The 12915-nt window shown below is 51.8% G+C and overlaps 1 protein-coding gene across 3 annotated transcripts in view; it reads right to left on the reverse strand.

Moving 5' to 3' along the window:
- Positions 1-12915, reverse strand: part of LOC111156281 (sorting nexin 29) — a 475698-nt gene that overhangs the window by 75531 nt on the left and 387252 nt on the right. For all 3 annotated transcript variants that reach the window (XM_022517058.1, XM_022517057.1, XM_022517059.1), the window contains one exon: positions 1002-1142. In XM_022517058.1, the coding sequence (XP_022372766.1) occupies positions 1002-1142 (141 nt within the window). The remainder of the gene's footprint in view (positions 1-1001; positions 1143-12915) is intronic.

A 12915-nucleotide genomic window follows, 5' to 3' on the forward strand; every position in this document is an offset into this window, starting at 1 on the left:
ATGCACCTGTCACCGCCTGGTCCCAGGCTCAAAGCCAGGGGTTCTCCAGCTGGGGTGCATGCTGGAACCCCCAGAGACGTCTGCGACTCCTCAGGGCCCCTGCCTCACTGCAGACCTTAAATCCTAACAGCAATGGGGGGACTACAGATCTCAGAAGCTTTTAAAGCGTCCCACATGATTCCTAGCGCGGCCAAGAGGGTAACTGTGAGGGATGACAAAATGATGCCCACGGGCTTGTGCACACAGTGAGTCTCCACACCAGGCCCAGGCCTGTCCTCCAGGGCCCTGGGCTCCAGCGCTCGGTACCGTGATACAGAAAGCTGCCAAACACATTCTGGAGGAACGAGCACTCATCAACCCCTGGGAGAGGGCTAGCACCTCCCTTCTCCAGGTGCCTGCGGGACTCCCTGGAAACAAATTACGCCACCATCAATTCTTCACCTTCCTAAGGGAAGTAACCGTGTATCGAAAATAAGGTCCTCTGAGAAAGCTTTATTGGGAAATAACCCCACATTCGTGAGTCCAGATAAGCATCAGGACAACTTACAGACAAAAACCGGAAAATACCTCCTTGGTCCAGAACAGGGGTCAGCAAACCATGAAACATCAGCCCAATCGAGCCGCCACCTATTCTTACGAATAAAGTTTTATTGGCACACAGCCACGCACACCTGCGCCCACACCGTCCGTGGCTGCTTCTACACTCTAAGGGCACAGCCGGGTATTTTCAGCTAAGGAGGTATGGTCCATGAAACAGCCAAAAGTAACTCCTCTCTGGCCCTTTAACAGGACACGCTTGGCGACCCCCACCCTAGAGAATTAAGAGGACACGCCCAAACAAAACACAACTGCTTGTCTTTGAGTGACGGAATTATGACTGTTTTCTTTGTCCCTATTTTTTCTTGTGTTAGCCAACTTCTGAGTCACAGGTCTACAGAAGCATGTGTGTGTAAATCGGGCCCTGGTGCGGGAGCTGCCCCGTTTCCCCGTGGTGACAGTACCTTGTTTCCAATGGCCTTTTTGGGTGGGAAGTTGTAGCCCCTCACTTGCGGGTACTTGTTCTGTAACTTGTGGTGCAAACTCCTGAACTCTGTGTACCGCCGGTAGACATTCCACTCGTCGTCTTTTATCCGGATGTAGACCTGGCAAGAAAGGGAAAGAGAGAGAAAATGTAAATCTCTCTCAAAGCTCCCATCACAGGGGCGCCTGGGTGACTCAGTCAGTTGGGCATCCAACTCTTGATTTTGGCTCAGGTCCTGATCTCGGGGTGGTGGGATCAAGCCCCGTGCCGGGCTCTGCACTCAGCATAGAGTTTGCTCGGGATTCTCTTTCTCCCTCTGCCCCAACCTCTCTAAAATAAATCTTTTTTTTTTTTTTTTTTTTTAAAGAAACCCTCATTACAAAGGCGTGGGATTTGGGTCATGCTCCACCCACAGAAGAGGAAGGGGCGGCATCCACTTCCGAAGCCGCCAGACGCCCAGTGCCTAGCAGAGAAGGGCCTCAGGGGTACTGAGTCAACAAAGAGGTACATGAAAAAAAAAAAATCAGGCAGGTGACGGGAAGAGCACAGTGTGTGCCACTTCCCAGGATCCGCAGAGATCAGCCGTCCAGCTGATCTCAGAGACGGTCCTCACACTTCCGTCACATGCCCATTGCAGCGGTGACAGACTGCTCCTCTCAGAGCAGAGGTGACAGAGTCTGCCTCCTCTCAGGCTACGCATTTCCTCATCTTTAAGATGGAGCTGATTAACAGCATCTTCTTCCCAGGAACGTTCGGACACACAAGCAGCTTGGCTCTGCCTAGCACCACACAGACCATCACACAGAGGAAGAGGAAATCAATCTGGGGAGGGAGGGAGGGGCCAGGGTCGACATCAGCCCAACTGGATGGACGGTCACGTCTGGATAGGAATAGGCACCGGGGGGGCATAAAATTTCCCCAGTTTCAATCGAGATGGGACTCTCGAGAGACCATTCTTTGGGGGTACACACTGTAAGGGCTGTTTCTTCAGCTTTTCACAGGCCCTAACACCCTCCAGGGACACACAGCAATTGTATCGCAAGGGAAAACGGAAGTGGGAGAGAGATCGATGCATTGTAGAAAATTACACAAGAATATCCCAGAGAGTGAGGTTCCCCTGATAAACAGCTATTGCAATCTGCGATCGGTAAATGCCGACACCCATCCTAAAAGCCTCCAGCGTAATAAAAATAAGCGTCTGTGATGTGAGTGGGAGTTCTGCCTCTACAAGAAAACCATCCAGTATTCCCAGATGCAGACGTCACGTATCTGAGCTTCGGCAAGATGACCATCACGGTCTCCTGTAATACTCTTGTCAACAAGAGGAAGGATGAAGAGCTCCAGTGAATGGATGGGAAGTTTCCAGGGGAATGAGATAGAGAAACAGAGGCCTGTCAAGTCAGTCGGAAGCCTCCAAGCTGAGAGAGACAATACATACGCTGGATGACAGACACCAAGCGATCCCACTTGTCTTGAGGGATGAATCTAATCCATCCCGATGACATTTAAAAAAAGGAGGGTCAGGTTTTACCAGAGAATCTGAAAAACCAACACCGTAAGTAAAAGCTGGGGAAATATGGCACAGGGGAGGCCTGGGGGACAAAGACTTACAGACTTTAGTAAATCCGAGCTAAGGAAATAACGTGGGAGAGCACCAACAAGGCCTAGTAATCTTTAGACCTCGTTGAAAGGTACAGGATAACTGCTGGGATAAATGCGCTGAAAATCTTGCTCTATTCTACATCGACCATACCAACTTGCTTAGGTTTCAGCTGCCACCTACTAAAACATGAATGGAAATACATTCAGAAAGACCTATATCACGAGATACTCCAAGGGCCGTCCACGGGCCAGCAGCATCGGCATCCCAGGAAGGCAGCCTCTCAGGCTTTACCCAGACGCACGGCTCAGAGCCAGAACCAAGTGGTTCCCAGTAAGTCCGAGCAGATCTGCGGCCAAAGCATAACTCAGGCAGTGAAGGTTCACCATCTGAGCCCCAGGGTGCAGGGGGCAGAGATCTCAGAGGTTAGACCACCGTGATGCGTTCTGAATGACCCGAGGAGGCAGACTCCCGGCAGATACAAAGGAGAAGAAGACAGATTTCAAAGGGGAAAAGCTGCTGAGAAGAAAAGGTTGAGCTCAAAAAGCTTCTTGGCACGGGGTGTCCAAGCCGTGGTATGATGACGGATGGGACTGTTATCCGGATTAAGTAAGTGTATGATTTGTAAGACTCCAGAAGCATCTGGAAAGGCCTGGCTAGTTGTGGGGAAAAGGGACTTCAGGCATTCACAATCTCTATAAACAGAGACACGGCAGATCAGTTGGCAAATAAACCCAGTGGGGCTCAGGGGACTTTCCTGCACACACCTGGGGTATTCTTTGGGTTCTCCTGGGACACATCAAGGACTAGCTGCCCAGCCGGTCTCCATCTTCCCTCAGCACCTCTGGGTATAGCTATGTGTTCAGGAACAACAACAACAACAACAAACAACAAAACCCAAAACAGGGGCACCTGGGTGGTTCAGCTGTTAGGCATCTGCCTTCGGCTCAGGTCAGCTGTTAGGCGTCTGCCTTCAGCTCGGGTCAGGATCCCAGGGTCCTGGGATCGAGTCAGGATCCCAGGGTCCTGGGATCGAGCCCCGCATCGGGCTCCCTGCTCAGCGGGGAGCCTGCTTCTCTCTCCCACTCCCCCTCCTTTTGTTCCTTCTCTTGATGTGTCTCTCTCTGTCAAATAAATAAATAAATGAAATCTTTAAAAAAAACCAAACAGACAAAAACTTAACTACCTTTTCCTGTCTGCTTCACAGGTGAGAGCACTAGTGAGATGGAAGCAAAAATCACTGGGTCTTCCAAGCAGGCCCTTAGGAGAGATCGGACTTAGCTAATAGCACCTTTCTCCCTCTCTCATTTCTTTCTCACAAATGTGACGACTGGAGCTCCCACAGACATTTTGTGATCACGAGATCATCTCGGTCATGGAAAAAGACAGAAGGGACTGTGGGTCTCTGATGTCGTTATGGAACCACCACACCAATTACTAGACTATCTACTCAAAAATTTTTTTTAACAAAGGAGAGTTACTCCTCTTGAATTTATTCCAGCTTCCTGTTTTAGAGCTCTTTGTCCTGGCGGCTGAACGCAGCTCCAGCCTGCCCCATCTCGAATGGACTCTATCTGCCTCTAGCGTACTGTTGCCCAAATCCAAGACTCCGCTGGAGAGTGCCAAGTTCAACTGCTTGTCTGACCGTCATGCACAAGGTGAACTACCTAGATCAGGAGAGGTCGGCTCCGGCCCACGAGCCAAATCTGACCCATCCGTTTGTTCACCTCTTGTTTATAGCCGCTTCTGAAATACAACGGCAGGACCGAGTGGTTCCAACAGACGGCATACGGCCTGCGAAACTGAAAATATTCGTTTTCTGGCCCTTTACAAAAAAGCACTTTGCCAACCCCGGAACTAGATCCTCGGTACTCGTTGTTACTTTCCCACGGACATATCCAAGATCTGGTGTGGAAAGGGGCAATGCTTTCCACATACAACCAGCCGCTGCTGGCGGGTGCATTAGCCATCTGGGACCTGGGACTCTGTCATGTTCCAAAGCTTCCCTAGTGATTCTAATGAGCAGACGCTATGGTCTGAATGTGCGTCCCCTAGAACTCGGATATTGAAATCCTAACCCCTGACAGGACGGTGTGAGGAGGTGGGCCTTCGGGAGGTCATGAGGTCATGAAGGTGGCGATTAGTGCCATGAATGGGATTAGTGCCCTAATGAGAGAGACCCCACAGAGCTCCCTCGCCCCTTCCGCCATGTGAGGACACAGTGAGAAGATGTTGTGTTTGAACAGAGAGAAAGTTCTCACCAGAAGCCAAACCTGCTGCTGATGCCATGATCTTGGACTCCCCAGCCTCCAGACTGTGAGCAATAAAATGCTGTTTAAGCCCTTCAGGCTACAGGGTTTGGGAGAGCAGACTGAATGGATGGAGACAGCGGGCCCCTGGGGGAACCCTGAGGTAAAGCACAGACTTAGGGTCAGACAAGCCACGCCTCCTCTCGGGCTATGGGTTTCCTCACCTTTAACATGGAACCAACTGACAGCGCCTCCTCCCAGGTGTGCAGGGCACACTCGGACAGCTCAGCTCTGCCTGGCATCACGAGCAGCACAGCTCTGCCTGGCATCACGCAGACCACACCACACAGAGGAGGAGGAAGAAATCCATCTGGGGAGAGTGCGAGGGCCCAGGGTTGACATCAACCCAACTGGATGGAAGGTCACGTCCAAATGGGATAGGCACAAGGGGAGCATAAAAATTCCTTAGTTTCACCAAGACGGGGCTGTCGGGAGAACATTCTTGGGGCACACATTGTAAGGGCCCTTCCTTCTGCTTTTCACAGGCCCTAACGCCTTCCAGAAACACCGAGCAACTACTGGAAGGGAAAACAGTGGATGCATGCGTTTTTAAGAACTGTATGAGTTAAGAAGGGCCTGGAGAGTAGAATCTCCGATGACAGAGAGCTAGTACAATCTGCAAGGAGAAAGTATCAATGCACATGTTAAAGGCCTGTATCATAATGGGGAAAAACATGCATCTCTAACGTGAGTAATAAACTGTGCTCTATGTTCTTCCCAATACATTCAAGAGCCAATGGCTTCCTCCCATCAAAATGGGGAGCCCCTGTTTCTCCGACGGCTCCTTCTTGCTCCTCCGTGTGGGCATGCCTTCTCTTCTGCCCAGGCCAGAGACAGGGGTTCTCACCCACTGCCCACTCTGCCCACACGAACATCCAACTCTGGTCAGCACACTTCATTCTTAGGTCAAATCTGTCTCTCCAGTTTGGGCCTCTGCTATGAACCCCAGATCCAGTCTCAACAAAGCTCATCATGTCTCCATCTGAACCCACGATCTGCACTGCAAACCCGCTCCTCCCTCTTCCTGGGACCTCACTCTGTCGGTGAATGGACCCGCGTTGTCTGAGCCAGAAACCTGGGCATCACCTTTAACCCGTCGTGTTTTCACCCACACAGGCACATACTGAACAACAGGGCCTGCCAACCCACTCTTCTGCCTAGGCCACTGCACCGGGTGTCTAGGTACTCTTCTAGAAGCACCATTCTCCGTTTCTGCTGTTGTCTGGACGTTGGTCAAATCCCAACCTCCCTGGCTGGCAGTCAGAATGATGGAGCTCTATGAGAAATTCAGCAAGAGTGGGGTGGCCCACTGCCAGACCCAAGGAAGTTGTTCCCCCCCCCCCAGAACTCCAATAAAATATAATTATCTCCAACACTACCGCTTGTCGTTTATGAAGCACCTACTGTGAGCCGGGTCCTGTGCCGGGCACTGTGTAGGCCTCACCCTCCATCCTCATCTCAATCTGCAAGGCAGATGGGGAACGTGCTCCTTGTACAGATGCGCACATGGGCTCAGAGAGGGTACGTCACTCGCCCGGGAGAACGCGGGTCTGCCTGACACTGAGGCCTGGCACTTCTCTGCTGCAGCATGTTCTATAGTCCTCGAGGCTCCCCAGGATCCCAGGAACCCCAAGCCAGTCATGCAGGTAGCTGGGAACAGCAGCTGGCAAGGAAGGTCCCTACTCAATCGCTCTGTGGCCCAAATGCTCCTTCCTAGGCAGACCAGATGTCCTTGGAACAGGCCCTTTGGTACCAGATGCTCCCATTGTGCATTCCTATATCGCCTCCTTCAGAAATCGAATGCCATCGAAACTGCCAACCTACCTCACTGGTCCATCCTCAACAGCAATGCTTTCAGCATCCACAACTGGAAAACTTTCTCTGAAAACTAACTTGTCCCTGAATTACACTGAACCCAACTGTTCATTTATTTCACTCAAGAATGTAAAGTGCTGGGGCACCTGGGTGGTTCAGTGGGTTAAGCCTCTGCCTTCAGCTCAGGTCATGATCTCAGGGTCCTGGGATCAAGCCCCACATCAGGCTCTCTGCTCAGCGGGGAGCCTGCTTCCCCCTCTCTCTGCCCGCCTCTCTGCTACTTGTGATCTCTGTCAAATAAATAAAATCTTTAAAAAAAAAAAAAAGTAAAGTGCTTATGTCCCAAACCGCTCGGATTTTAGTTTTTATTTTAAGGGCTCCCCCCTCCAAATTAAGTTTGATAGGTCTCAATTCCTTCTGCTTGAGCTGCAAAGATAGTAATTCCTTAGAGGAATAATAAGAATTGACCTCTTCCAGCAAAAGTGAGTTCCCTTTTAAACTAAGCAATAAAAAGCCACAAAACGTGTAATCTTGGCTCAGCAAAAGAAAAATAAAATAGGGTAATATTTGCCATCGGGAATCAGGGCAAATCCTGTCTTCTCTGTTTTAAGAGGAAGCTTGATTCTGGAGGTTTCTTTTCTATGGGGAGGAATTACCCTAGCAATGCCTGTAAAAAACTGGGCCAAGGAGGGGCTGGGGACCTCAGGCCCTCAGGGAACTGAACCCACAACTAATTCTTGCGTAGACGGGGCCTCCAGAAACTCTTCCACTGAGATGATTAGCAACATCTGCTGGAGCCCCCGCAGGCAAACGCCCCCCCACCCAGCCAACGCCACTCGCCTCCTCTGCGGAGCACGCTCTGCACACGGCAACCCCCCTCGATTTTCGCCGGTTTTTGAACTTCATCTAATACATAGCTTGCTCCTTCGTCTGGTCTCTTTGCTGCACATGGTGTTTGTGTGGTATCCATGCTACGGGGCACAGCACCCGCGTGTCGTTCCCCATTGTACAGTACTGCTGCAGGAACACGCAGCGCTGTCTGTGTACCTGCCCGTGCTGGGGAGGGCGCTCGGGGTGTCCCCCGCTGGGGCTGTCATGGGTAAGGCGGCGCGGGCGCGCACGCACTTGGCTTCGGCGTGCCTGCCCTTTGGGATCACGGATCTCAATGGGAAAGGTAAAACGATAAAGATACGAGGAGAGAACTTACGAGGGTGCCCTCAAGACCTTACAGGTCGGCAAGGATTCTATGCAGGACCCAAAAAAGGCACAAAGCACCTTCTGGGCGCTGGAAATGCCTGTATCGCTGGGCAGTAGTTACACAGGTTTACACAGAAGTCTCGATTCACGGAACTGTAAACTTAGGAGTTATGCCCCTGATATTTGTACTAAGCCTAGAATTCAAAACGAAAGCCCTCCCACCCAAAGCCATGCCTTCACTGTTCTCAGGAGATCGAGCTTTCACCCAAATTCACATTCCCAGGATGTCTTAGTGAGACTGTGGTGGGGGAGCATCCACGAGGACCTGACAAGTAATCAGAGGTCAGTGTCGGGGGGAGGGGTCTGGAGAGCAGACTCTGGCCTTGGGCAGATATGGATTCAAATCCCAGCTTCACCTCTTGCTAGCCCAGTGATCCTGGGTGGGTTAATTCACATAGTCAAGCCTTGATTATATGTGGAGAACGGTCTCCACACACACATACACGTGTGGACGTATATACAGATATATGGACACACACACACGCAAAGGAGGACTAGGGCACAGGGAGAACGAAGATTTAAAAGCTGCTTTTCAGCGGCTTGAGGTTCCAGATCTACTTCGAGGCTCTGCCCAGCATCGGCACATGCAGACGTCAGGGATGCCCGGGGCCTCCCCTGCAGAGGCAGGACGGCACAGAAGGGCCCCGGCTGTGCAGGGAGGGTGCCTGCATTCAGATTCCGGCTCTTCCCCCTGGCCAGCGGTGCCCCAGGGGGTGGCACTCCATCTCAGGACTCAGCTTCTCCATCTGTATAATGGGGACGAGAGCAATTTTGCTGGGTGGCTGTGCGACGCTGGGCCCGGCCTGGGCCTGGCAGGCCGGGAGCAGTGGCAGCTGTTCCTACGGTGACACCATCACCTTCGTCACCGTCTGCCTTTGTGCACATGAACTTCCCTATTACAGAATTAGGGGTAATTATAGGACGTGCGATCACAGAATTACAGCAGGTAATTACCACGCCTAATTAATTGCCAAATGCTAGGCAGGCGAGGAAACGCAAACATAATGCAGAGCCTGTGGGCCGGGCAGGCAGGCCTCTCCTTTGCTTCCAGAACACGGCCGGCAGGAACAGCAGATTCAGCGCCCGACCCTCTCGGGGGGGTGTTCAAGTCCTCCAATACAGCCGGGGATGCGATGTCCGGGCTGCCACTGCAGGCGGAGCTCAGGACGTTGCCCCACTGCAGGCTGGCCTGGCATCTCCACGGTCCCTTTCACGCCAGCACCAGGGGTCGTGCACAACTGTGCTATTTTAGGAGGAGGACCTCGCAGGAGCTACTTGATCGTTACCGAGAGCCCCAGACCCTGCAGAGAAACTGCAGATGGGAGGGCAGGGAGAGCTCGGGGATGAAGGCGCATTTATTTACACACAGCTGGTTGGGGAAACAGAATGCCAGGTGGCCCGGCCTTCCTCAGCATCAGCCCAAGGCGGGCCTCTCCATGTCCAACTTCAGGCCACATTTTAACGTGCCCAACTCTCATGCCAAGCCACCAAACACTTCTTTTTGGGTGCTAGTCAAGACTGAAAGTTGGCGTTCGTGGGGAGAACTTCCTTGGACTTATAGGAAATGATGTGACATTTAGTGACACCTGTCACATGCCACGGATTTCACCTAATGCCTAATGTGACCAAAGGATGGGACGGCGTCAAACAGATTCTTTTTTTTTTTTTTAAGATCATTTATTTATTTATTTGAGAATGATTGAGAGAGAGAGAGAGAGAGACAGCACGTTTGCGAAAGCATGAGTGTAAGGAAGAGCAGAGGGAGAGGGAGAAATAGGCTCCCCGCTGAGCAGGGAACCCGATGTGGGGCTCAATCCAGACTCTGGGATCATGACCTGAGCTGAAGGCAGATGCTTAACCGACTGAGCCACCCAGGCGCCCCACTCTGAATTTCAACGCCCCTTCGGCACATGGTTAAATGCAAAGACAGTCAGAGGACACTCAGATAACAAAGCTTCTTTTAAAATCGGCTTTAGGGGGGCGCCTGGGTGGCTCAGTGGGTTAAGCCTCTGCCTTGGGCTCGGGTCGTGATCTCAGGGTCCTGGGATGGAGCCCCGCATCGGGCTCTCTGCTCAGCGGGGAGCCTGCTTCCCCCTCTCTCTCTGCCTGCCTCTCTGCCTACTTGTGATCTCTGTCAAATAAATAAATAAAATCTTTTTTAAAAAACGGCTTTAGGTTCGTAGTTCATCTTGCTTCCTTAATATCCAAGGAATGAAATGATTTGTGTTTTGGTTGGTGGCCTGTGTTAATGTGTCCTAACAAAACTTCCGTTTTAATGAAATGGCTTCATGTGTTATTAACTCTAAGTGTCCTCATTGCTGGAACCAAATGCCTGAATTACCATATGACCACACTGATGGAGTGATATCACGGCACCCCGATGCCAAGAAAAAGATTAATAACTTAGCAGGAGAAAAACGACTTTTTGGTTCAGGAGGTTATGCACAGGCAGCAGGCCAGTCAAGTGGGAAGCAGTATTTACTGAGAGTGGCGGGCACAAGCCCCCACGTGCCTTTCAAAGAAGGAAAGTGAACGGGCACCTTCTCAGTGGACCGGACCCCGCCCAGTCTCTGCGCTATGGGGAACATGATGGCCCCACGAGCACAGACCCCGGCTGGACAGCGGACGGCTTGCTTCAGGTAGAGAGTCGTGGAGCACAGACCCTGCTCACTACGCTCCAGCCCAGGCTCTGCTGACAGAGGACAGCAGTCTGGACAGTTCCACAAGCGGAAGGGCTGGCAGTGCCCAAAGGTCAGCCTTCCCACCGGACTGCCTCTGAGTTCTTTCTGTGCCGATGGGAACTGGACCCAGGGTTCAGGGCACTCACTCTCCCTTCAAGCCCCTGCCCTCCCCTGCCAAGACCAAGGGATGCCGGTGAAAAAGGCAGGGACTCTGCTTCCCATGACCGAGTTTCTGACCCCGCCAACTCACAACTTCGTCTCAAAAATAAAGCCTGGCTCGAGATAGAATTGCGGGCGGGACCACTTCCGATGAGGGCCAGACAGAGGACTCAGGGGTCCGGTCTCCACGTCCCGCCACCGCTGCTAAGTAAATGGACCTGCCAGTTCCCTCGGAGCCCACCGAGGACCCTCCGCTTGGCAAGATGGCCCCTGCAGCTCCCGGCAGTTCCAACCACTGTGAAACCCAGGCTTGGCCAGAGACTTAAGGAGGAGACTGGCATAAAGCTGCCCATGCTCTACGACTCCTGGTGGTGGGCCTTGGGCGCCCTGTGCGACCCTGCCTCGGTGGGGCGGTAAGCCAGCCCTCTCGAGGAAGTTGGGCACCAGAAACAAAGCAGTGAGATGGGCTTCGGGAACCCCTGAAGACAGGCCTGGACTTGAGGAGAGCTACGTCTAGGAGCCGGAACTGACAGTCCCCCTTCATGCCGTATTTCTCGGCCCCAATCCCTCCAGTGTTGACAGGGTCTTACTGAAAGTTCTAGTCTGGTCTTGCATGTGCCGAAGGAACAAAGGAGTAGCCCCAGCCGCCATGCTTGGGTTTGAAGAGCAGGGAAGGGAAAGCCCTGCAAACCCCCTCCCTACCCCAAGCCAGAGGGGCCGTGATCCTGGGTGGGCAGCTGGGTGTGGAGCCTGGCCGCCTAAGGAAGGTCATCTTTAGCACGGGCAGCCACAACAGGGACCACGGAGAGTATCACAAGGGGCGAGTCCCCGCGTGCACATGAGCAGTCCCTGGAGAAGTCAGAAACAGCTGGAGCCATCTGGATGGGAGCTAATTTCCGGCAATCAAGCCATGGGGGCTCCAGTGATCATATTCTGGGAATTTTAAAAGGAAGCATGACTTCATCCGCTGGTCACATGTTGTAGCCTAGATGTTTGAGTCATGCACAGTGTACCCCCTTAAGCCGTGTGCTCTGCCAGACACAGTCTCTTGCTGAAAGCTGGTTACTTGGTAGCACCGAAATGAGGGGGTAACATTTTAGACCCACTCAGAAAGTAGCGAAGTCTTCTGCTTCCTTCTTCCCAGATACGGGAAGATACCAGCCAAGTGTTCCTGGGGTGGGGGAGAGGCGGAAGCAGAAGCTGGATATCGGTTTATTCTGAAATAAGTTCATTTAGGGCCTACTTATGATGTATTGAAAAGTAAGATTCCAATCACATGTATGAATATGTGCAATTACATCCCCGAAAATAAGACCAGAAGGATTCAAATCCAAACATTCGCAGTGGTTTTTCCTTCACGGTGATGGATTTTTATTACCTTTATGGTTTCTTTACTGTTTTTGGAGTTTTCCAGATTTCTTGCCTCTACTGAAATACTGACTTTGGTAATAGAAAAATTCAGTGACTTTTTCAAGTAAGCGGGCCTTCTGGTGGACCCTGAGACAGCGCAGAGCTGACCTGCCTCTTCTCCAAACACAACTGGACAGGGTTTTTGTTTTTGTTTTTGTTTTTTAAAAGATTTTATTTATTTATTTGACAGCCAGAGATCACAGGCAGGCAGAGAGGCAGGCAGGAGAGGGACAGGGTTTTAAGTACCGACACATTCTGCAGTGCATGGCCACCTCCAGAAACAAAAGGATGATCTCATCGAGGAAGAAAGAGGAAACCTCCCCGAGGCAACAAGGGAAGGGAGGCTGGGAGCTGGGCTACAGAGCCAGGCAGGGACAGTCACTGAAGACTGGGGATTGGGCAGCTGTTCCAGGGCAGGAGACCCAGCGGAGGGGCCCATTCCTGTGGGAAGCCAGAGCTGGGTCTGGGGACTTACCTACTGATCGCCATATATGCCTGAATTCAGTACAGGCTAATTTAAAGTAAAAGCCTTTTTGCAAGGTCTGAGGCTCCAAACTTGTGTTTGGTCCCCAACAGCTGTGATATTGCTATGATAGATTGGAAGGGTTTTTTTTTTTTTTTTTTTCCTACTCTATGCTCAGAACTAAAGCCTTGCAGAAAGCT

This window comes from Enhydra lutris, unplaced genomic scaffold (assembly GCF_002288905.1).
Source record: "Enhydra lutris kenyoni isolate GAN:26980312 unplaced genomic scaffold, ASM228890v2 scaffoldscaffold45, whole genome shotgun sequence".
NCBI lineage: Eukaryota > Metazoa > Chordata > Mammalia > Carnivora > Mustelidae > Enhydra > Enhydra lutris.